This window comes from Tursiops truncatus, chromosome 4 (assembly GCF_011762595.2).
Source record: "Tursiops truncatus isolate mTurTru1 chromosome 4, mTurTru1.mat.Y, whole genome shotgun sequence".
NCBI lineage: Eukaryota > Metazoa > Chordata > Mammalia > Artiodactyla > Delphinidae > Tursiops > Tursiops truncatus.
The window spans coordinates 73132717-73159797 of record NC_047037.1 but is presented as its reverse complement, the minus strand read 5'-3'; the positions used below and the strand labels follow the sequence as shown (position 1 = coordinate 73159797).

Sequence of the window (27081 nt, the reverse complement as noted above, 5' to 3'; positions counted from 1 at the left end):
CCAAACAGTTTTATTTTCCCTTTAGAATTAAGATGCTCAAGTACAGTTTTCTTCGTATCATTTGTGTCAAACACATTAAACATACCCCAAAAAACAGCTTAGTAGTTATTTTTTAAAACACTACAAAAATATTTATAAATTAAACTGAACACATGGCATTCAGTAATACCAAAGTAAAACAACTGTAAACACCAATACACTAGCAACCATATACCTCTGCATTATTATAACAAAATAGGTCTCATGTGAAAAAAGTAGTTTACTTTTTCTCTAAATCAAGAAAAACAATGATCTATATATATAAACTAAATAAAACTACTGCTTTGAAGCCTGTGCATTACTGAGAGTCGTTCTCAGGTGGAATGTAAACCAAATGTACATTGGTTTTTCTCATTTTCATAATCAGTATTTTAGAAAATAAAGAAATATGGAAATGCCTGTACTAAATTAAAACTAGCTAGATGAGGACTTCCCTGGTGGTACAGGTTTGATCCCTGGTCAGGGAACTAAGATCCCACATGCTTGAGGTGCGGCCAAAAAAAAACAAGCTAGATGACATCAAATTAATTCCTTTATAGCTGGCAGGAAATGTTACAACTTTTTAACTACCTTTACTTATTTCTAGATATTTCAACACAACTATTTAACTACCTTTACTTACTTCTACCCTAACTTATTTCAAAGGAGAGACAGAAGGATGAACATGAAATAATAATTTCATTGTATAAATTTATAGTTAATATAGCCAAATCCTCTCCTCTTATATGTTCTCATTAAAATAAAAAAATTATAAATATATATATATATATATATATTTTTTTTTTTTTTTCTGACCAAGGCACAAAAATGATACGGTTCATAAAAGGTAGCTCAATCAGTAATCAATTTCATAATGTGGTTTGGTTTTGAAAATCCCAATCAGCTTGAATATTTTATATTATTCCAACTTATAAGCCCTAATTACAAATACTCCCAAAATAATAAACAAACAAAAGCAAAACTACTAGGGCTCCCCAGATTACATGGCTGAAGAAATAAAAACAAATGCAACAAATACACCACGCCATAAACCCAGCCTCCTAAACCTTCAGACCAAAAGCAGTTCAAAGAGCTATCAAGAATATCTAAAGCTTAATTTGTCATTGAATTCAGGGGATTCTCTTATTTCTAAAATGGGTATTTTATCAATTCTTGACCTTTCTTACATCTCAAGGGCAAAGGCGCTAATGCATGTGAAAGTCCTTACAATTAAAGCAACTATGAATTTAAGGCATATAATATTACTCCCTTATGTTCTTTAAGTGAATTCAAATCACTAAACATCAACGTGTTAATGACTTTATAGTCACACGCAAATGAGATTCTTTAAATAAGGATGAAATTACATAAAAACCATCAGTAAAAGAGAAAATTTTCATGTGAATCTTTTTCTGAATCTCATACTTAATACTACCAATTAATTTATTTTTTACTTTTAATATTACCATCTTACCACTATAGAAGGCATATAAAATGTAAACCATCACCATCCTAACCTTTGCTTACCAAGCATTCTGTCAGGCCAGTCCATCATAACACCCCACTCAACCTGCTCATCATTTCACAAGATTCCATAATAAGAGAAATTGCTTAAAATGTCATCAAATCAGAAACTTCTCCCCAAAGCTAGATCTCTAAACACCTACCTAGGCTGTTCCAAATCTGACGGTTACCATTCATCCATCTTATCAGGTTCCCCACTGAATATCTATAAGGAAGCCCTTATATAATTGTTTCATACCACCCTACTTTATCTCCTTTAATACAGCACTATCTGAAATCCGCTGAGTTGTTTTCTTGTTTCCTAGCTGTCCACTAGAATATAAGAGCCACAAGAAAGCACAATGTGAATGGGGCTCCTAGAGTTGCACAATGGCTGCCACGGCAATACTTTAATCTTCTTTGTTCATTCCTGTATCTCCAATGCCTCCCAATGCCTGGCACAAGAAAAACATGAGATAAGTATTGGCTGAATGAAAAAAATAACCCCGACTATTCTACAGCCCCAACTTAACTTCCTTTCCCATGTTCTTTAATCCCCACCTCTCCTTCCCTTTCCAATTACTATTATATACTTTACTTTCCTTGTTCTAGACCTTGTCTTTCCTTTATTTCATTTTCAGGTTCTTCCCCCAAACCTTGCCTAGTAAACCATCACCAGCTTGCCCTCTAACATTCTTCCTTTACCCGCTAGGTTGATCCACTGCAGGTTCCTCACTATTCAGGTCTCAGCTCAAATGTTCTCTCTTCAACCATGTGATGCAGTTTGCCCAGGACAGTCCTGGCTTACAGCTGTTGTCCCTAATCTAATTATTAGCAGACCCCCTTTTTATTCTCAAAAGTGTCCCCATTTGAACAATAAATTTTATTGTCACCTATCTCAAAATAACCCCTAGAAAAAAATCCCTGCTGTCATAATCTCTCACAGTAATGATTGTTTCACTTTACATCACCTATAACTTTCAAAGTATCTTAAATAAATGTTAACTTAAAGTCTCCAACTACTTACAATACAAACTCCATAAGAACATGGGGATAATGAATGTTTCCAGCGTATTCGCTGTTGTATCCACAGCACCTAGAAGGGTACCTGACAGTCTGTAGGCACCCAGCACTGGGAATCTCCAGGATTAGCAGAGATCCTAAAGGCCCAGATCTCTCTGGCAGTCCCTGCTCCAAGCAACAGACAGGGTTCTGGATTCTTCTGCGTCAGCCTAAAATCATTTAAGGTTTGGGCATATGGATGACACTTACTTTCATGTAAGTAACTTACTGAGAGAACTGAGTTAAAATGATATTACTTTAAACTAAAGTATTGGGTGGAGGACTTCCCTGGTGGCACAGTGATTAAGAATCCACCTGCCAATGCAGGAGACATGGGTTCGAGCCCTGGTCCGGGAAGATCCCACATGCCACAGAGCAACTAAGCCTGTGTGCCACAACTACTGAGCCTGTGCTCTAGAGCCCGACGAGCGACAACTACTGAGCCCGCGAGCCACAACTACTGAAGCCTGCATGCCTACAGCCCATTCTGTGCAACAGAGAAGCCACCACAATGAGAAGCCCTCACACTGCAACAAAGAGTAGCCCCTGCTTGCCGCAATTAGAGAAAGCCTGCGCACAGCAACAAAGACCCAACACAGCCAAAAATAAAATTAATTTTTTTAAAAAGAGGGAACTGAAAACAGACAAATACCATATGATTTTTTTAAATAAATAAATAAATAATAAAGTATTGGGTGGGCCAAAAGTTTTGTTCGGTCTTTTCCGTAAGATGGCTCTAGTAGCACTTAGCTGTCTTTAACTTCATTCGAAACAATTTTGTTAGACTGTATGTGACGGCTGTCATATCAGCAAGCATTTAAAAAAAGACTTAACAAAATTGGTGAATTTTTGTGTAGCAATTTTAATACTGAAGATGGAAGAAAAAAAGCATTTTCCGCATATTATGCTTTATTATTTCGAGAAAGGTAAAAATGCAACTGAAACGCACAGAAAGTTTTGTGCAGTGTATGGCGAAGGTGCTGTGACTAATCGAACATGTCAAAAGTGGTTTGTGAAGTTGTGTGCTGGAGATTTCTTGCTGGACAGTGCTCCACGGTCGGGTAGACCAGTTCAAGTAGACAGCGATCAAATTGAAACAATAATTGACAACAACCAACATTATACCACCATTAAGTCACTTTCTCGAGTTCCTCATCTAAAAAACTGGAATAATATTAAACTAACCTCAAAGGTACTGAGGCAACTGTCAGCAAAAAAACATGACCGTGTATTAGAGTACAGTGCTTAAGCACATAGTAAACATTTAATGTTAATGATATTCAGATAAGATACTGCTTTAGGTTCTAACTTTTTTTTCTTTTTTTTTTTAACAATTTTGATAATCTTCTAAAATTATCTTCCCTAAAAATATTCTTATCTGTCATCTTACAGCAATGGTTCTTAAGTTTTAGGCTTGTATGTATGCATGTCTGGAATGAACTCTAGGATTCAGTATTTTGAACAAACAATCCCAGCAAATTGAGACTCATGAAGCCAACTGACCACATTTTAAGAAACACTGAATTAAAAAAAATTTTTTAAACAAAAAACTAGTTCCACGCTAAAAAAAAGAAGAAAGAAACGCTGAATTATGAGTACTCAGCCAGCAATTCAACCTTTTCTTGAAGCCTCAAGGTAACCACTATAAACAACTAATACTGAATCCACCTGTGACACAATGAAGCCCTAGGGGTTACATAGGTGTGTGGGGATTTGGCCCCATGCCAGAGGCCTCCATACTGCAGTGTCTGACTCTCAGATCACTGTTATCTTTTACTAGCAGGCTCAGCTGTCAATTTCACTATTGTAACAGTGTGCCTGTCTCCGGCAGTATTCACTTTTAGACCTCTTAAATTTTCTTCTAATATGCTGTAGCCTAGAAAACAGATAGCCAAGTTTATTTGAATAACTATAATAAAATTAAGTGGGGGGCTTCCCTGGTGGCGCAGTGGTTGAGAGTCCGCCTGCCGATGCAGGGGACATGGGTTCGTGCCCCGGTCTGGGAGGATCCCGCATGCAGTGGAGCAGCTGGGCCCGTGAGCCATGGCCGCTGAGCCTGCGCGTCCAGAGCCTGTGCTCCGCAGTGGGAGAGGCCACAGCATTGAAAGGCCCATGTACGGCAAAAAAAAAAAAAAAAAAAAATTAAGTGGGTACTATCTGAAAGGACCAAAGTATATCTGTAAGTACTATAGTAAGTTATGTTACATCCATTTGAACATCTTAGAAGTCAGTTCTAAATATCCCCTTTCAACTGTGATTGGGTTAGTTGTAACTGCCAAATACATGACCTCCAGATAAGTGAAGTGTGTGTCTTTCTCTCTCTATCTCTCGGACAACCTCACATACGTTTGTATGTATGCATGCACGTACGGGTGTGTATGTGTAGTCCTAAAAAGTCCCATTTCACTTCCCTGGTGGCACAGTGGTTAAGACTCCATGCTCCCAACGCAGGGGGCACAGGTTTATTCCCTGGTCAGGGAACTAGATCCCACATGCATGCCACAACTAAGAGTTCACATGACACAACTAAGGGGCCGGCGAGCCGCAACTGAGGAGCCCGTGAGACACAACTAAGGAGCCCACGGGCCACAACTAAGGAGCCCATGTGCCGCAACTAAGACCCAGCACAACCAAATAAATAAAATAAATAAATATTTTTTTAAAAAACCCTGCTTCTTTAAAAGTAAGTCCCAATTCCTTGCATGGGTCTCCAAATTCTCCCCATACATTTTATGTCTGGTCCATTTCATTTAAATTCTGACTTTTCAAATTATTGTGTACAGAGTATTACCTTTCAAAGATTTTATGAAAGTGAAACTAAGATTTCACCGTAAGGCTACCCAAATACAAAACATTGTATCTAAACACTTAAATAGCACCTACACACAAGATTCAAAGCACTCTGTAAAGAGCATAGTCTATATGGATGAAGAAATTTAGGAGTTTTCTCAAGGCCACCCAAGTTATGGCCAAAAACTGAGTTATGGACAAACAACTGATAACTAGTTACTAAACTAATGACTAAATCAACGACGAAAATTTTTTAAATTTTCTTTTTATATAAAGAGATATCACTAAAAAAATATATTTTAGTTCGCTCTTTTCTTTATTACTGGCTCCTAAGAAATCTTGGACTAGTTCTCAGAAAATTCTATCAAAATATAATTAATTTTTTTAAGTTTAGAGTTATTTCAAACCATCTCTAAACCAAAATTCCAGCATTCTCTCTGAGCACCATAATGAATTATAGCCAAGAAAATACTAATTTTTTCATGTTATCTGCCAACAATATATTTATAAGTTAAAATTGGTTTATGACAGAATTAGATACTTGACTATATTTTCTGTGCAGACAAAAAATTTTCTCTTGTCTTTTTATGTTAAAATTAAAATACCTATATACCAATGCATAAATCTCTAGGGGGTGTTCTTAAAATTACTGTAAAGACATTTTGTTCTTGTCGCCTAGACCTACTGAATTTTGTTACTGCATTATCATGTGAATTGTTTATCAATTTATATATTATATCAATTTATATTACTTTTTCTTCTTACCTATTCAGTTTACACAAGAGATGAAAACTTTAAAAAATTTGCAAGCACCAGTGTTAAATTACTTTTGGGAACAAGAGGGAGAGCAGACTGGAGTTAGGGTGGCCATCTTATGACCAACATGCTCTTTAATTTTTAGATAACAGTTCCATTCCCAGACACTAATTCTAATGAACGAATATGAAAAGCTGTCAAAATCTAATTAGGCCTGTATTACTAACAGATGCTAATACAAAATGAATCCTATGCCCACTCAAAACTGGCCATGTCCCAGTAGACAGAAGAAGCATGACTGATGGTTCATCTTCTAGTCTGCTAAGACTGGAAAACCCAAGATCAATTCTTCAGAAGTGTCTTTCCTATTTAATAGAGTGAGCAATTTTGGGGGCACCACCGATAGTGGCAGTGATAAGGACAGAGGGAAGAAAAAAATATACAATGTATAATATGACTAAACTGTGGGAAAAATCTATAGCCTGTATCTAAATTACTGCTTCAAAATCTTCTTTGCCAATAGAATTAAACTCATAAATATGCCCATTATAGTCTCACTATTAACAAAAATTACACCAATCAAAAATACACTGCATTGTTTCTTTAAAAACTTTACCAATGATATTAGATGCAAGGCCAATTTCCAACATTCGCTCATTCAATAAACAGCAAGTACCCATTAAGTGCATGGCACTGTGCTAGGAACTGTAAAGGAATGTAACAAATTATTTCATGCAATTATCCTTACCTTCAGCTGAAATCCGGTTTCATTCACAGTCTCCTTCCAGTTACCTTCCTAAAAATTAAAGTTAATTTTAGATATCATTGCAAAATAGCCCGTAAGGAATATTCCAAATTAAATATCTATCGTTCTGTTCTTCTTTCAGGGGAGATGGGAGAGAAAGGTTAAAAAAGAATTCCTTTCACCACAAAATTAAACATACAATCCAGATTCCAAAAGATTACCAAAGATGGACTCAAGATTTTATAGACCTGGGCTTCAAAAAACTAAAGGCTAATTCTGATACCATTTAAGTGATACCAAAAAGTACCATCTTTAGTATCTTTAAGTATAAAAACGTTAGCCAAAAGAATGATGTAATTTACTTTGGAAATTCAAAACAGAACAAACCACAAAATGCATATAAATTAACAAAGCTGCTCCAAAAGGATTCTTAAGAATAAGCATTCCACAATTTAAAATTTAAAAGATCCCAAGTCAAACGAATTTTTTTAGAAGACTAAATAAAAGAAAAATACCTGTGTTAAAAACAAATAGAAGATTTTGTCTCTACAAAGGATGGGATGTGAAGCAACTCTCAAGAGGAAGTTTTCTAAACCAATTCGACGTCTTTCCACAAAATCCGGGTCCATGTTGTCAGCAGAGAGTTTATGCCAAACAAATTCTGCCTAGATAAACAAAACAACCATGAAGAATAGTCTCAATGCTAAATACTTCTGAACTATACTGCCATTTCACTTCTTACCCTTTTTTCTGGTAAAGGTGGCACAACAATATGCGGATAGTAAACTAAAAGGTAGTTTCTCAACAACTCAAATTCACTATACCGCCTCCATAGTGAGTCTGTTAGGACACTCTGACCATCAATATGTTCAACTGACCTGAAAAAGACAGAATAAGATTTCTAGTGTTTTTTAAAAATACAAATGCATGCACACGACCTCCTTTAAAACTGATAACTCCATTCCTTTAAAACTGATAACTCCATTTACTGAATGAACCGGACACTGAGTAGAGAATTTTTCATGTATTATTTAATCCCTACAACAAACCTGTTGAAGCAGGGATTACTGTCCCCATTTCACAGATGAGGAAGCAGCTGCACAGTATATGCTCTTCCTACAATCACAAAGATCTGTGGGTAGAGCACTCAGATCCATCTGATTCCCAAGCTTTCACTCCTAACCACTTTCTTCTGTTATAGAAAACCTATTTGAACTCAAAAGAAATAGTCATATTAGGAACATTCTAAAAGCCTCAATATAAAATAATTTGGTTAATGTATAACAGCTGGCTTTCCAATATAGTAAAGTCTGGCTTAGCCAGTGTTTCATTAAAGAAAAAGTATTTTTCACTGCCACAATGAGAGAACAACTCCTGCCACAATGAGGGAATAATATTCATGCCAAAGACGATGACACCAAAAAAAACCCTCGATTCAACGTTATAAATGAATCAGATTCATCCAAGTACCTGAAAAAACCCACAAAAGCAAAATGTCAATTAACTCTGAAACAGTGGGGAGAAGGGATGTAAAAATCCAATTCTAGTCTTATCTTTAATATAAAGAGCTGCAGGCAACGCCATGTCTCATCCATATAAAAGTTCAAGTTGGGGGAAAGCTGGGTAAAATCATATAAAGAATATTTGAAATTATTTTGACTATTTACAATTTCTGCTAGCATAATCACTGTTAGAAAACATTAGTCTTCTAAACATTATCAGAACCTTCCCATTTTCTAATTGTTTGCTTGAAAATAACTTATAGGCCCTCCAAGAAACACGCATATAACCAAAGTGTGCATCTGTACGTTATGGCACAAAGGCACAGAGGCTAAATCAGTCTTAGAATAAAGTCTTGAGAAGATATATATACTGTGTCATGCTCAACACAAGTATTTTAATAATAAATAAATAAAATAATTTATTATTTATAATTAAAAAATAATTTTTATATTAAGTTTGCCACTAAATTTATTCATTGCATTATATATTCGAAAAGGAAACATAATAGAAAGGAAACAGAAAAGGAAGCATAACATGAAATTCAAAATGTACAAATGGCTCCCATGGCAAAGATATAGGATTATTAAATCATAATTCATTTTAAAGAGTTGACCTAACCATTAGCTATGACTAATACTATTCTAATTCAGATTTTCAACTTCAGCTGAAAAAATATCTTAGGTTAGTATCAAGTTTCAAATTATTTAAAATCATGACCAACAGAACCCACATCTTGCTAATAAGCAAATAAATATAGCCTATAAGCAGTACACCTAAAGGCTGTTAGAAGATCTTCTACAAGTTGATTTTGGTTTTTGTTTTGTTTTAAAGGCCACAAAAGGCAGGGTCTAACAACTGGAAACCACCTAAAAGCATAGGGAAGACTTTCTTTGGACCACAAAACTACCCCATTTATCCAATCATTTAACAAATACTTAATAGCACATAATTGGTTTTACATGCAACATTTAATTTAACCCTCACAATAAAGTAGACAGGATCATCAGCCCTGTTTTACAAATTAGAGGAATTAAGCGAAGACATCATATAGCCTCCCAAGACAACGAGGAATTCCTACCTATTACTATGTACAGTATACTTTATTTTAAAAGGGTTCATACTCTATGAACAGGAAAGCATAAAAACCTCTGGAGAAATTAAAATCAATGACTTTAGCTTCATTCATTCTTAGCCTATTAAACTATAACACTATAGGCAATTGCTAAATGGACTTTCTACTTGTGTCCAAAGAGTAGGTAGATAAGCTATATGTTAAAGTTCAACTTTTAGTCAATATCAAGGCTCAATAATACTCATTGTCCAAGACTATCTGAATAATACTGAATTACAGCAAGAATCCTACATGATTAAATTAATAAATTCCAGGGTTCTGTGGTTGTTGAATGAAAGTTAGCCTTAGGGGTACAGTACTTTCAAAATAATCTATCTAAAAGCAGTGTTTCTCAAAGTGGATATGTACATGATGTGGGGTAGGCAAGAATTTAAGAGAGGGAAAACACAAATCATAAAAGAAAAAAGACAGATAAATTTAACTATCTTAAAATGTAAAGCCTTTATACTTGATAAAACTATGGTCCATGGTCCATCTGCTTCAAAAACACCTGGAATTTTGCTTAAAATGTGTCAATTCCTGGACCCCACCCAAAACTCTGCAGCTTAACAAAATTTCCAAGTGATTCCTATACATTTTAAAGTTTGAGAATCACTGTTTTAAAATAAATGAAATACAATTGTGAAAGTCAACTCAATAATCCTTTTGTGCACCACACATTTACTGATGATCCACTTAAATATTTATCCAGAGTCTAGCTATATTACTCGTGTATGGTCACTTCTAACTCCAAGTTTCAAATTATAATACTCTATTCATTTCAGTCAAGAGTAAACTATAAATCATTCCAGATTATTCAAATCAAGTCTCTTCCAGCAGTAAAACGAGTCAACAGCTAATTTCTTTGTTCAATTGGGTGAAGAAATAGGCACATACTAAAAATGTCCTTTTTCGGCGAGCCACAACTAAGAAGCCCAACGAGCCGCAACTAAGGAGCCTGCTTCCCACAACTAAGGAGCCTGCCTGCCGCAACTAAGAGACCCGGGGCAACCAAATAAATAAATAAAATAGAATAAAATAAAAATATCCTTTACAGTTTTAAATTTAAGAATTTACTTAGAAAGCTAGAGCCACGAATTTCTAAAGTATGATTTATTTATTTATTTAGGCTGCACTGGGTCTTAGTTGCGGCATGCAGGCTCTTTAGTTGTGGCATGTAAACTCTTAGTTGCAGCATGACTGTGGGATCTAGGTCTCTGACCAGGGATCAAACCTGGGCCCCCTGCATTGGGAGCTCAGAGTGTTAGCCACTAGACCACCAGGGCAGTCCCCTAAAGTATGATTTTTTAAAGTGGCTAATTTAACTTAAAAAAAAACTCTCTCATGGGACCATAATTTTTTTTAATTACCTTAAAAAATCTCTCTGATACATACATGTATATATGCATGCCCCAAAACAACCTATTTTTTAAAAGACCCACCTTAGCTCTTTTCCCCAAACTCCTATCGTACACAAATTTTCTCTTCTTTTTGGAAGATTCTTTTTTTCTTTTCTTGTTTTGTTTTCTTTGCTTGTTGTGTGTGTATGTGTGTGTGTGTAAGAAGGAAGACTATAGTTAAAGAAAGGATTATCAGAATTATTTGTAGACTAAATAACCTTCACCATGATTTTAACTTTCATTTTGGGTAGAACCACAGACCTGGAGAAAACCCTGAAAATGGCACAGGGTTCAGCCCTAAGGCTAGTTTGGTGACAGTGTGGTAAAGCCAATGAAAATGACTAAAAAAACTTTTAATGTATTCATATTAAAACATGGTTGTAACACTTTATCAACTAGGTCTGGTAGTTCTATTGTTTTATTTTAGAAGTTATCAGAAAGTTCTCCCATATCTACTTGTTTTATTTATTTTATTTATTTATTTATTTTTTTTTTCCTGCTGTGCCACACAGCATGCAGGATCTTAGTTCCCTGCCCAGGGTTCAAACCCACACCCCCTGCACCAGAAGCAGGGAGTCTTAACCACTGGACTGCCAGGGAAGTCCCTCTACTTGTTTTATTTATTTATTTAAATAGATTTATTTATTTATTTATTTTTGGCTGTGTTGGGTCTTCATTGCTACACACAGGCTTTCTTTAGTTGAGGCGAGCGGGGGCTACTCTTCATCGCGGTGCGCAGGCTTCTCATTGTGGTGGCTTCTCTTTGTTGTGGAGCAAGAGCTCCGGGCATGCGGGCTTCGGGAGTTGTGGCACACAGGCTCAGTAGTTGTGGCTTGCAGGCTCTAGAGCACAGGCTCAGTAGTTACGGCACATGGGTCCAGCCGCTCCACGGCGTGTGGGATCTTCCCAGGGCTCGAACCCATGTCTCCTGCACCGGCAGGTGGATTCTTAACCACTGCACCACCAGGCAAGAACCCCCTCTACTTGCTTTAATTGAAAGTATTTCTGCTCAGTCCACAGAGAGAAAAGAACTTGTCAGTATAGTCTTTACATAAACTGTTTATAATTGGCAAAATAAATTGAGTCTTCCCTTGCTTTGCTCTAGACAAAACAATCTAATTCCTTTAACTTCTTCCTTATGAGGTAAGACTTTTCTGGTGAGTTGTGATTATACCATGAGCTACTTTATCTTCTTCCTTTTTTTTTTTTTGATTACACCATGATTTATTTTATCTTTTCAATTTTACCCCAAGGTCTAAAGCTCCAGTCTCAATCAATTTTTAACTGACTTTAATTTCTCGCCAAAAAAAAAAAAAAAAAATGGGGAATTCCTTGGGAGTACAGTGGTTAGGACTCCATGCTTCCACTGCAGGGGTCATGGGTTCCATCCCTGGTCAGGGAACTAAGGTCCTGCATGCTGCACAGCTGGCAGGGGCAAAGGGGGGATTTTAATTTCTCTGTAACTCCCAACTCTCCTAAACTGACTTAGACTGTATTCTCTCCTCCTAGACTTCTTTGTTACCCATCTCCACTTACTTAAGTCCGCTTAATACTTCATACACCTCTGAGAACCTGGTATCTTTTCCCCAAATCACAAAAGGGCTGTATCTAACAACAAGAACTCCACTGAAGCATGTGTCAAGTAACATTCCAGATCCCAAAAGTATTCCAATAACCTTCCCTCTCCCTCCAAAACAAGTACATTAGAACTTAGCTATTAAGAGTACCAGAGTAAAAGACACACCTGTTAACCTGTTAAAAAGTAAAACAGCAAAAATCCCTAAAAAGACAATGACCTGTAAACAATTCCATTATACAACAGAATTTGCATCAATAGCTACCAAAGCTTTTTCTATCTAAACCTAGGCCTAATTCTCATCACTCACCTTGTTTCAATGAGGTAAGCAGTATATGTTTCTTGCATGTTCATGGCATTCCTCCCAGTTCGCTTTTCTGCTTCTGAAACACTAATTTCTATCTTCTTCAACCAAAAATTATTTTCCATCATCTGAATAAAAACAATGGAAGAACAACAACAAAAAACCTTTAAAATTATATTGAAAACACCCTAGCTATTTTAATAAAATCCATTGTTAGTACATATTTTGGGCTACTTTTTTATATCTCTTAAGTTGCTAAATGATATCAGCAAATGCCATGCCTCTTTTTATCAGCATACTGTAGCACATTAAACTTTTCCAGAAGCTATTTTAACAAGTGCCATATTAATTATTCAAATGTAGGCAAGATTATAAGAAAAAAAATTAAGATAAAATGTAGACATTTCACACAGTAACCAAGAATAAACCTATATAGAAATACACATAAAAAAAATCTAAAAACACTATATACAAAGACAAATGATGCTCAATACTGATATCTAATCCTTTTTTAATATTTATTTATTTATTTGGCTGCGTCGGGTCTTCATTGAGCGATGTGGGACCTTTTGTTGAGGTGCTCATTGTGGCGTGCGGGCCCTTCCTTGAGGTGCATGGGCTCTTCCTTGCGATGCACAGGCTTCTCTCTAGTTTTGCTCTCTCGTTGTCGCGTGGGCTCCACAGCACGTGGGCTCTGTAGTTTGCAGCATGCAGGTTAAGTTGAGGCGCGCAAGCTCAGCAGTTGCGGCGCACAGGCTTAGTTGCCCTGCGTCCCCTGTACTGGAAGGCAGACTCTTTACCACTGGACCACCAGGGAAGTCCCTGATATCTAATCTTTTTATTTTACCAAAGTCAAATCTCTATCTCAAATATAAAATACTACATATATGGCAAAATGTGAGATTTTTAGCAGGCAGGTTAAAAAAAAAGCAGGAGTCGTCACATATTTAACCATAAATTTGCCTAAACTTTTTTTTTTTTTTTAATTTATTTTTGGCTGTATTGGGTCTTCATTGCTGCGTGCGGGCTTTCTCTAGTTGCAGCGAGCAGGTGCTACTCTTTGTTGCAGTGCCCGGGCTTCTCACTGAGGTGGCTTCTCTTTGTTGCGGAGCATGGGCTCTAGGTGCGCGGGCTTCAGCAGTTGTAGCATACAGGCTCAGTAGTTGTGGCTCACAGACTCTAGAGCGCAGGCTCAGTAGTTGGGGCACACAGGCTTAGTTGCTCCATGGCATGTGGGAGCTTCCTGGACCAGGGCTCGAACCCGTGTCCCCTGCATTGGCAGGTGGATTCTTAACCACTGCACCACCAGGGAAGTCCCTGCCTAAACTTCTTGGCAGTGATTAACAGGCTCCACTGTGAGAAAGCAGGTTTTCCTTTTTTTTTTTTAAATATTGCTTTTATTTATTTATTTTTTTATTGAAGTATAGTTGATTCACAAACTTGTTTTAGTTTCTGGTGTACAGCAAAGTGATTCAGTTATATATATATTCTTTTTCATACTCTTTTCCACTATGGTTTATTAGAGAATAATGAATATAGTTCCCTGTGCTATATACAGTAGGACCTTGTTTATCTGAGACAGCAGGTTTTAAGAACAGGAGACTTCTTTCTTTTCTGCTAGATCATCCCAAGGTCTGTATCAAAGCACCAAAGAAAATGACAAAGACATCACAGGTGGTTCACAGGCTCTTTCTGTAGGAAGTGTGCCACTGAAGAAGGGTCTTGAATATATCCAAAGTAACTCCAAATTAAACAAGAAAGACACAGTGAGACCATGCGATAACTGCTATGCTTTGGTTTTTTTCTCCCTTGCTCACTTTTAAAGTTCAGTTGGTTTTCATTAAAAACTCTGTACTATATTATAACTGGGGTTAGTCTGTGAAGAAGAGATATAAGTAAAAAGATGGATACACCAAAAGTTTAAAGAAAAAGATGCATGCAGTAAAACCCATGATGATACTCTATACAGAAAATTAAACCTGTGTACTATGAAGAGAAAATAAGCTATGTGACAGTACACAAAATTAAATCAGTGATGAATAAAGATGACACACTTAGGACGTACTGCCAAAAATGTTAAAGAAAAATGGAGGAGGTAAAAATGCTAAAATTAGGACAGAGAAGAGCCAACCCAAAACAGAACAAAAACGAAAACAAAAACCACTCTGCTGTCAAACAAGACACTTTTATAAAATATAAGTTTTATGTTTATGTACTAAAAGAGAAAATAAGACAGGAGAAAATCATTCAATTAAAAGAAAGCTCAAAAAATTACATAAGCACAAACCACTCAACGTCAGGGTTATGAAGCCCTCACTGGTTGAGATTATACATATAAAAAATTTGGGCCCACAGCCAAGCACTGATTTACCATCACGTACTCCAGTGAAAAATTCTCTGAATTCTGGAAGCACATAACTGATAAAGCAAATTATTTCCCAGCCAAAAATATAATGCATGTGAGTCATAAATTTACCCCATTATGCCATCCAATTACACAGAAGGAAAAAATAAAAGAATAAAATCAACTATCATAAAAACTAAAGACTGGCATACAAAAATACCAGCATGGTTTGGGAGATGATATAAAATTGCTTATCCTGTCATACTAAAGTACAAACAATGCCAAGAATAACACAACTAATACCATAATTGTTAAAAGGACACATTCAAAATATTGAGAAATGGATAAACTTGGTAACTGGAAGATGGGACCGGGAGTGTGTTTTAAAGAGAGACATAATATATTATTTTTTTTAATTGAAGTATAGTTGATTTATAATGTGTGCTAGTGAGACATGACATTTTAGATGTATTAAAAGTGGACTTCTCATTAAAGAACATCACTAAAGAGTGATGCTACACTCACATCCTACACTTACATTCAAAGGAATAACATCCCAAATGTAGATGCTTGATATGTGAATCACTACTTTCTACCTAACTTAAGACCAAATAAATATAGAAGATGGGCATATTTAAAAGGCTGATGAAATTCTTTATTTTCAATTCAGTGAGTAAAAATGAATATAATCTACTTTAAGTTTTAAAAATGTTGCAAACAGTGAAACAGTACAAGCAAGCATAAAACAGATAACAGTGATAAAAGGGACAATAAGAAATTATTAATTCAATAACTGAATATTTACTGAGTATCTATCAATACAATGACAGTCCTTAGGAATGGGCAGGTAACTGAGAAAAGGTGCCTGAGTTCAGTGGTTCACTGCTTGCCTGAGGAATTCTCACAATCTAGTAGCTAATGTTCATCTGTGGCGTCCTTTAGGATTAAAGACAAAATGAAGACAAATGACAACCTTAATATAACAACTTTCAGGACTGTAGATGAAAAGAGTTGGTGTATTTATAGCATTCATTTAGTTAATCTTATTTAAATCACACAAGAAAGAAAATCTATCACATTCACTGTTATACTACAAATTATGGGGAAAAGATAAAATTAAAACAGTCCAAAAAACAAAAAACAGGCAGATGGAGATGAGCATGGAGCTAACTCAGAAGAATAAGAATGCAAAGAAAGAAAAATAAATAGCAAAAAATAAAATAGAATTCTAGGCTGTAAAACTGACACTACAAAAAAATCAAAACAGTAAGATGGTAAGCTCTCCCAAAATGGTAATGAAAAAAGGACCCACAAAAAGTGAAAATGATGAAAGATGATTTTAAAAAAAGGAAAACTAAGAACCAATGCTTAAATAATAGAAGTTCTTGAAGAAGGAATCAGAAGAAACAGAACAGATAATAATCTGTATAACTAAAAAGGAAACCAACAAAAATCCTTTCTGGATTGAAAAAATTTTTTCTACAGCTCCAAACTGAAAGGCATGTGGTCCACGTATGATTTAGAAAATTAAATATCTTCAGCATACAGAAAAAAATCCTAGATCATTCCAATAGATGCAGAAAAAGCTGTCAACAAAATTCAATACCCACTTATGATAAAAACCCTCCAGAAAGTACGCAGAGAGGGAACCTCCCTCAACATAATAAAGGCCATATATGACAAACCCACAGCAAACATCGTTCTCAATGGTGAAAAACTGAAAGCATTTCCTCTAAGATCAGGAAAAAGACAAGGTTGCCCACTCTCACCACTATTATTCAACATAGTTTTGGAAGTTTTAGCCACAGCAATCAGAGAAGAAAAAGAAATAAAAGGAATCCAAATCGGAAAAGAAGAAGTAAAACTGTCACTGTTTGCAGATGACAGGATACCATACATAGAGAATCCTAAAGATGCTACCAGAAAACTACTAGAGCTAATCAATGAATTTGGTAAAGTTGCAGGATACAAAATTAATGCACAGAAATCTCCTGCATTCCTATACACTAATGATGAAAAATCTGAAAGAGAAATTAAGGAAACACTCCCATTTATCACTGCAACAAAAAGAGTAAAATACCTAGGAATAAAACTACCTAAGGAGACAAAAGACCTGTATGCAGAAAATGATAAGACACTGATGGAAGAAATTAAAGATGATACAAACAGATGGAGAGATATACCATGTTCTTGGATTGGAAGAATCAATATTGTGAAAATGACTATACTACCCAAAGCAATCTACAGATTCAATGCAATCCCTATCAAACTACCAATGGCATTTTTCACAGAACTAGAATCAAAAAATTTCACAATTTGTATGGAAACACAAAAGACCCCGAATAGCCAAAGCAATCTTGAGAAAGAAAAACAGAGCTGGAGGAATCAGGCTCCCAGACTTCAGACTATACTGCAAAGCTACAGTAATCAAGACAGTATGGTACTGGCAGAAAAACAGAAATGTAGATCAATGGAACAAGATAGAAAGCCCAGAGATAAACCCACGCACATATGGTCACTTTATTTTTCATAAAGGAGGCAAGAATATACAATGGAGAAAAGACAGCCTCTTCAGTAAGTGGTGCTGGGAAAACTGGACAGCTACATGTAAAAGAAGGAAATTAGAACACTCCCTAATAGCATACACAAAAATAAACTTCAAATGGATTAAAGACCTAAATATAAGGCCAGACACTATAAAACTCTTAGAGGAAAACATAGGCAGAACACTCTGACATAAATCACAGCAAGATACTTTTTGACCCACCTCCTAGAGAAATGGAAATAAAAACAAAAATAAACAAATGGGACCTAATGAAACTTAAAAGCTTTTGCACAGCAAAGGAAACCATAAACAAGACAAAAAGACAACCCGCAGAATGGGAGAAAATATTTGCAAACAAAGCAACTGACAAAGGATTAATCTCCAAAATTTACAAGCAGCTCATGCAGCTCAATATCAAAAAAAAAAACAACCCAATCCAAAAATGGGCAGAAGACCTAAACAGATATTTCTCCAAAGAAGATATACAGGTTGCCAACAAACACATGAAAGGATGCTCAACATCACTAACCACTGGAGAAATGCAAAATCAAAACTACAATGAGGTATCACCTCACACCGGTCAGAATGGCTATCATCAAAAAATCTACAAACAATAAATGCTGGAGAGGGTGTGGAGAAAAGGGAACCCTCTAGCACTGTTGGTGGGAATGTAAATTGATACAACCACTATGGAGAACAGTATGAAGCTTCTTTAAAAAACTAAAAATATGGGCTTCCCTGGTGGCGCAGTGGTTGAGAGTCCGCCTGCCGATGCAGGGGACACGGGTTCGTGCCCTGGTCTGGGAAGATCCCACATGCCGCGGAGCGGCTGGGCCCGTGAGCCATGGCCACTGAGCCTGCGCGTATGGAGCCTGTGCTCCACAACGGGAGAGGCCACCACAGCAGTGAGAGGCCCGCGTACCGCAAAAAACAAACAAAAAAAAAAAACAACAAAAAAAAAACTAAAAATAGAACTACCACACGACCCAGCAATCCTAGTACTGGGCATATACCCTGAGAAAACCATAATTAAGTAAGAGTCATGTACCAGAATGTTCACTGCAGCTTTATTTACAATAGCCAGGACATGGAAGCAACCTAAGTGTCCATCGACAGATGAATGGATAAAGAAGATGTGGCAAACACCCATTTATGATAAAAACCCTGCAGAAAGTAGGCATAGAGGGAACTTTCCTCAACATAATAAAGGCCATATATGACAAGCCCACAGCAAACATCATCCTCAATGGTGAAAAACTGAAAGCATTTCCACTAAGATCAGGAACAAGACAAGGTTGCCCACTCTCACCACTATTATTCAACATTGTTTTGGAAGTTTTAGCCACAGCAATCAGAGAAGAAAAGGAAATAAAAGGAATCCAAATTGGAGAAGAAGAAGTAAAGCTGTCACTGTTTGCAGATGACATGATCCTATACATAGAGAACCCTAAAGATGCTACCAGAAAACTACTAGAGCTAATCAATGAATTTGGTAAAGTGGCAGGATACAAAATTAATGCACAGAAATCTCTGGCATTCCTATATACTAATGATGAAAAATCTGAAAGTGAAATCAAGAAAACACTCCCATTTACCATTGCAACAAAAAGAATAAAATATCTAGGAATAAACCTACCTAAGGAGACAAAAGACCTGTATGCAGAAAATTATAAGACACTGATGAAAGAAATTAAAGATGATACAAATAGATGGAGAGATATACCATGTTCTTGGATTGGAAGAATCAACATTGTGAAAATGACTCTACTACCCAAAGCAATCTATAGATTCAATGCAATCCCTATCAAACTACCACTGGCATTTTTCACAGAACTAGAACAAAAAATTTCACAATTTGTATGGAAACACAAAAGACCCCGAATAGCCAAAGCAATCTTGAGAAGGAAAGAAGGAACTGGAGGACTCAGGCTCCCTGACTTCAGACTATACTACAAAGCTACAGTTATCAAGACGGTATGGTACTGGCACAAAAACAGAAATATAGATCAATGGAACAGGATAGAAAGCCCAGAGATAAACCCATGCACATATGGACACCTTATCTTTGATAAAGGTGGCAGTAATGTACAATGGAGAAAGGACAGCCTCTTCAATAAGTGGTGCTGGGAAAACTGGACAGGTACATGTAAAAGTATGAGATTAGATCACTCCCTAACACCATACACAAAAATAAGCTCAAAATGGATTAAAGACCTCAATGTAAGGCGAGAAACTATCAAACTCTTAGAGGAAAACATAGGCAGAACACTCTATGACATAAATCACAGCAAGATCCTTTCTGACCCACCTCCTAGAGTAATGGAAATAAAAACAAAAATAAACAAATGGGACCTAATGAAACTTAAAAGCTTTTGCACAGCAAAGGAAACCATAAACAAGACAAAAAGACAACCCTCAGAATGGGAGAAAATATTTGCAAATGAAGCAACCGACAAAGGATTAATCTCCAAAATTTACAAGCAGCTCATGCAGCTCAATAACAAGAAAACAAACAACCCAATCCAAAAATGGGCAGAAGACCTAAATAGACATTTCTCCAAAGAAGATATACAGACTGCCAACAAACACATGAAAGAATGCTCAACATCATTAATCATTAGAGAAATGCAAATCAAAACTACAATGAGATATCATCTCACACCAGTCAGAATGGCCATCATCAAAAAATCTAGAAACAATAAATGCTGGAGAGGGTGTGGAGAAAAGGGAACACTCTTGCACTGCTGGTGGGAATGTGAATTGGTTCAGCCACTATGGAGAACAGTATGGAGGTTCCTTAAAAAACTACAAATAGAACTACCATATGACCCAGCAATCCCACTACTGGGCATATACCCTGAGAAAACCATAATTCAAAAAGAGTCATGTACCAAAATGTTCATTGCAGCTCTATTTACAATAGCCCGGAGATGGAAACAACCTAAGTGCCCGTCATCGGATGAATGGATAAAGAAGATGTGGCACATATATACAATGGAATATTACTCAGCCATAAAAAGAAACGAAATTGAGCTATTTGTAATGAGGTGGATAGACCTAGAGTCTGTCATACAGAGTGAAGTAAGTCAGAAAGAAAAAGACAAATACCGTATGCTAACACAAAAAATGGAATTTAAGAAAAAAAATGTCATGAAGAACCTAGGGGTAAAGCAGGAATAAAGACGCAGACCTCCTAGAGAACGGACTTGAGGTTATGGGGAGGGGGAAGGGTGAGCTGTGACAGGGCGAGAAAGAGTCATGGGCATATACACACTAACAAACGTAGTAAGGTAGATAGCTAGTGGGAAGCAGCCACATGGCACAGGAATATTGGCTCGGTGCTTTGTGACAGCCTGGAGGGGTGGGATAGGGAGGGTGAGAGGGAGGGAGACGCAACAGGGAAGACATATGGGAACATATGTTTATGTATGACTGATTCACTTTGTTATAAAGCAGAAACTAACACACCATTGTAAAGCAATTATACCCCAATAAAGATGTTAAAAAAGAAGATGTGGCACACATATACAATGGAATATTACTCGGCCATAAAAAGAAACGAAACTGAGTTATTTGTAGTGAGGTGGATGAACCTAGAGTCTGTCATACAGAGTGAAATAAGTCAGAAAGAGAAAAACAAATTCCATATGCTAACACGTATATATGGAATCTAAAAAAAAAAAAAAATTGTTCTGACGAACCTAGGGGCAGGACAGGAATAAAGACTCAGACATAGAGAATGGACTTGAGGACATGGGGAGGGGGAAGGGTAAGCTGGGACGAAGTGAGAGAGTGGCACGGACATATATACACTACCAAATGTAAAATAGCTAGCTAGTGGGAAGCAGCTGCATAGCACAGGGAGATCAGCTTGGTGCTTTGTGACCACCTAGAGGGGAAGGATAGGGAGGGTGGGAGGGAGACGCAAGAGGGAGGGGATATGGGGATATATGTATACGTATAGCTGATTTACCCTGTTATACAGCAGAAACTAACACAACACTGTAAAGCAATTATACTCCAATAAAGATGTTAAAAAAAAAATCCTAAGAAGATTAAGGCAGAAAAATAAAAAACAAGACCACTATAAAAGAATAAAGACCAGATTTGTCCTAGATTTCACAATAATAAAGTCCAAATGACAAAGAAGCATCACGCATACAGGACATGCTTGAAATATTATAAAACATACTAACATATTGTTCCTTTAAAAATACTTTACCCCAGCAGGGGTTTTTTTTGTAGAAGCTGATACTCTGTTCCTAAAACTTATAAGGAAATACAAAGGACCTAGAATAGCCAAAACAATTTTGAAAAATAACAAGTTGCAGGACCTACACTATTCAAAATTTATTAAAAAGCTAAACTAATCAAGACAGTGAGGTATTGGCAGGACAGACATAGAGATCAATGGGTCAATGCAACAGAACTGAGAATCCAGAAATAAACCCTTACATTTAAGATCAACTGATTTTAATAAACACACCAAGGCAAGTCAACAGCGAATGGAGAGTCTTTTCAACATACAGTGCAGGGACAACTGAATAGCCACAGGCAAAAAAAAAAAAAAAAAAAAGTAAACCCTTTACTCACACAGTACACAGAAATTAACTCAAAATGGCTTACATACTCAGATATAAAAGCTAAAACTGGGCAATTCCCTGGTGGTCCAGTGGTTAGCACTCTGCACTTTCGCTGTCGAGGGCCCAGGTTCAATCCCTGGTCGGGGAACTAAGATCCTGCAAGCTGCTCGGCATGGCCAAAAAAAAGCTAAAACTGAAATTTCTAGAAGAAAACAAAGGAGAAAATCATCATGATCTTGGGATAAGCAAAGAGTTCTCAGATACAATACCAAAACAACAACCTATAAAAGAAAAAAAATTGATATACTGGACTTTGTCAAAATTAAAAATTTTTGCTCTTGTAAAGACACCATTAAGAAAAAGAAAAAAGCCACAGCCTAGGGGGGAAAAGAATCTCATTAACTGATTAAAAAAAGAAAAAACTTGTATCCAGAATACCTGAACAACACGTATATACAACTCAGTAAAAAGGAAAACCACCCAATTTTAAAATAAGCAAAAGATCTGAATAGAATTTCACCAGAGAAGATATACAAATGGCAATAAGCACATGAGAAGATGCTCAACACCAGGAGTCATCAGAAAAATGCAAATTAAAACCACTTCACACCCACTAGAATGGCCATAATCAGAAAGATAGACAACGCCAAGTGCTGGCAAGGATGTGGAGAAATGTGAGCCTCATAATTGCTGGTGGTAATGTTAAATGGTACAGCCACTTTGGAAAACAGTGGCAGTTTCTTAAAAAGTAAACATAAACTTACCATATAACCCAGCAATTACGCTCCTACAAGTCTAACTCAAGAGAACTGTAAACATATATCCCCACAAAGACTTGCACAGGAATAAATATTCATCATAGCAGTAATATTCATAATAGCTAAAAACTGAAAATAACCCCACTTCCATCAAATGGTGAATACACAAAATGTGATGTATCTATACAATCGACTATTATTCAGTAACAAAAAGAAATGACTAATACATGCGATAATATGGATGAACCTCAAAAACATTATAAGAAGGCAGACTCAAAAGACAACAGAGTGTATGATTCCATTTATATGAAATACCCAAAAGACAAACTGATAAAGAAAGCAGACAGTGGTTGCCTAGGGCTAAGGGTGGGAAGGGGGATTAACTACAAAGGGGAATGAAGGAATTTGGGGGAATGACAGAAATGTTCTAAAACTAGGTTGCAGTGATGGTTGTGCAACTCTGCAAATTTACTAAAAATTACTGAATTTATATACTTATAATGACTGAATTTTACGGTATATAAACTATACCTTAATAAAGTTTAAAAAATAAAATAAAATCCATGAGTCCATAATGAAACAGACAAATAAACAGAAATTTTGATGAGGAACAAGATATTTTCATAGTTTCAAAGTATGTCCCCACAAAAAGAGATCAGATTTGTGGTACCAGAGGCGAGGTATGGGGGGAAAAAGAACTGGATGAAAGCAGTCAAAAGGTACAAACTTCCAGTTATAAGATAAATAAGTACTACAGATGGAATATACAACATGATAAATATAATTAACACTGCTGTATGTTATTTATGAGGGTTGTTTTCTTTTTTTGGTTGCGTTGGGTCTTCCTTGCTGCACGTGGGCTTTCTCTAGTTGCTGCAAGCAGCGGCTTCTCTTGTTGCGGAGCACAGCCTCTAAGCACACGGGCTTCCGTAATTGCAGCACGCAGGCTCAGTAGTTGCGGCATGCAGGTCCCTAGAGTGCATGGGCTTCAGTAGTTGCGGCAGGTGGGCTCAGTAGTTGTGGCTCACGGGCTTAGTTGCTCTGCGGCATGTGGGATCTTCCCAGACCAGGGCTCAAACCCGGGTCCCTTGCATTGGCAGGCAGATCCTTAACCACTGCACCACCAGAGAAGCCCCTATGAGAGTCATTAAGAGAGTAAATCCTATGAGTTCTCATCACAAGAAAAAAAAAATTCTTTTCTATTTATTAAATTTTCTATCTATATGAGCTGATCGATGTTCATTTCATGAATACTGCAAATCAAATCATTATGCTGTATGCCTTAAACATATATAGTGCTGTATGCCAATTATATCTCAATAAAACTGGAAGAAAATAAATTATGTCCACAAAAAATTAATTACAAAGGGAAAAAGAGTAACTTTATATTGGAGAAGACTGGCAGAAAAAGTGACCAAATCTAATCGTGTGCAAACTGGTAAGAAGCAATTAGAAGAACACAGCATCACTTTAGTGGCAATTTCTGCCAAAGAAGCATAACCTGAATTTAATCATGAGAAAACATCAGGCAAACCCAAACGGAAGGGACTTCCCTGGTGGCGCAGTGGTTGAGAATCCGCCTGCCAATGCAAGAGACACGGGTTCGAGCCCTGGTCCAGGAAGATCCCATATGCCGCGGAGCAACTAAGCCCATGTGCCACAAATACTGAGCCTGCATTCTAGAGCACGCAAACCACAACTACTGAGCCCATGCGCCACAACTACTGAAGCCTGCGTGCCTAGAGCCCATGCTCCGCAACAAGAGAAGCCACTGCACTGCAACGAAGAGTAGCCCCCACTTGCCACAACTTGAGAAAGCCCACACACAGCAATGAAGACCCAATGCAGCCAAAAATAATAATAATAATAATTAATTAATTAAAAAAAGAAAAAAAAGAGAGAAATATAAGAGGGCACTACATGAAGTAATGGTTAAGTATTGTTTCCTGAAACAACGCTTATGTATATAAGTATATGTATACTGACTATGACTAAAAATGTATTTTGTACTGTGAGTTGCCTTCAAAAAAAAATCTGAGAGCGCTGAGGTAGAAAATGAGGAAAACATTCTTGAGAATGACTTAATTATCTGCTAATAAACTGATAAATTCTGTAACTATGCCTATACATTTTCTTTTCCTTTTTCATGTTATCTTCACCCACAAACGCTTATCTTCACCCACAAACGCCTCAAACCTTCCCCACAGTTCTGGCCTCCTCCACTCAGCTCTGTGCTGCCAATCTGTGAAGGCGCTAATTGTGTATAGGCATTTTCAAGCATAGGTTGCGACCAGCACTGCTAGGCCTAGACCCTTCTCCCTACAAAAATCATTATGCATCCCTCAGGCAGTGGTTCTTCTCTGAGCAAATACTGTTAACTGCCAACTCAATGGAATCTTCCAGCCTAAAAAAGTATTTTTACGTCCATTCCCTTGCTATTTCCTCTCTCTTCTGCCAGGACTAATTACTACTCTCTTGGAGACTGAATTCATCTCTCATTTTTCATATTCCAAACTACTTTAAATAAAACTGACAATACTTAAAAAAAAATACACTCTTCCTTATAAGGAAAAAGTATGAAAAGAAAGGAGACTTCTAATTAGACAATGGAAAGAAAGAGGATGAAGACTCACAGAAAGAAAAATAAGAGAATACAGAAAAAGAGTTTACGACAGAATTTAAAGAATCTTAATTAGTGACATTTAAAACCAGAAAAGATTTGCAACCCTTAAACAGTGCTTGTTTCCACTACCCCTAGGTGTAGGGCAACTGGTACAATTTCCTGTCCAACCAAAATGTGCAGTCAAAAGTAAGGCTGATGAGGCTTTTTGCCATCTCTGCCCACTATCTGCATAGGTATCTTTGTGGTGAAAAACTGATTGATAAATCAACACTTCGTTCAGGCCTCTTTTTCTTAACATAACAACTTAACCTTAACTAAAGGAAAAAATTTTAAGTACAGTATTTTACAATTTACAAGACTATTTTTAACTTTTTTTTTTTTGGAATGAAGCTGCATGCCATAATGAACAAAGCACTGATATCAACGCCAGGCAGACCTGGTCTCAAATCCCAGCCATGCCAGTGACTAGCTTGTGACTTTGGCCAAATCACTTCTCTCTGAGCCTCTGCTTCCTCATCTTTATATGGCTTTTGGGGGTAATTCTGAAAATTAAATGAAAAGTAGAGCCTTACTGTGCCTAGCACAAACAACAAATGTAACTTACATGTCTGCCCAGACCACATTCCTATCTACCAATAACAGTAGCAGCCTGGCTGTGGTTACTGCAATACTTCTCAACTGGGGATGGACTGGAGTGGAAGAGGGGATACGAAGAGGGACCAGCAGACCTTCTAAGAAGGAGACTGGGGAATCTTTTAGGAGGAGGGGACAACGTACACAGTGCACAACGTACACACATGTGAATTTGTGTTTTTAAACTCCTGGTGATTCTGAAATATTTGTCCAAATGGCTTATATCTCTATAAATTACTAAATTACAGAGTTGTCTGAGGAAACTCTTAAGTCTGGGCAATAACGAATGGTCTCCTGCAACACATATTTACTGAAGAGTCAGGTAATACTGTGTAACTACAACTTTTACTGTACGATGGCATATCTGGGTTTTCAAATATCTTAAACTGAACACATAGGGGTTTTTTTTATGAGATATTTATAATCACTTTTAAATAAACATAAATGGATTTTATATTATAGTTGCAACTTCATATTAGTTAATTATTAAGTATCCAAAGGCTTTCACAAAAAAATTACCAAAATGTTCGTCATAATCAAAATTAAACTCATGATGTAGCTAACAAAAGATATGACTCTTACCTTTTGAAACAATCTAAAATTGCTTTAACACATACCCACAAGATTGGCAAATAATTTAAAGTCTGAAAATATTAAGTGTTGATAAGGACAGAGAGCATGAGGCACTACCAATGGGAATACAAATTGGTATACTCACTCTAAAAAACAATTTGGCACTACCTACTACCCTATATCCTATGCTACCACCCTATAATCCAGCAATTCCACTGTTAAGTTTATATGAGACATTTGCGCCAAGAATATGC

At 36.7% G+C, this 27081-nt stretch overlaps 1 protein-coding gene across 1 annotated transcript in view; it reads right to left on the bottom strand.

Annotated features, from left to right (window-relative positions):
• Positions 1-27081, bottom strand: part of SNX4 (sorting nexin 4) — a 64679-nt gene that overhangs the window by 35656 nt on the left and 1942 nt on the right. Inside the window, exons 2-5 of the mRNA XM_019922918.3 lie at positions 12775-12896; positions 7617-7752; positions 7390-7539; positions 6878-6925 (exon numbers count right to left, since the gene is read on the bottom strand). Of these exons, the coding sequence (XP_019778477.1) occupies positions 6878-6925; positions 7390-7539; positions 7617-7752; positions 12775-12896 (456 nt within the window). The remainder of the gene's footprint in view (positions 1-6877; positions 6926-7389; positions 7540-7616; positions 7753-12774; positions 12897-27081) is intronic.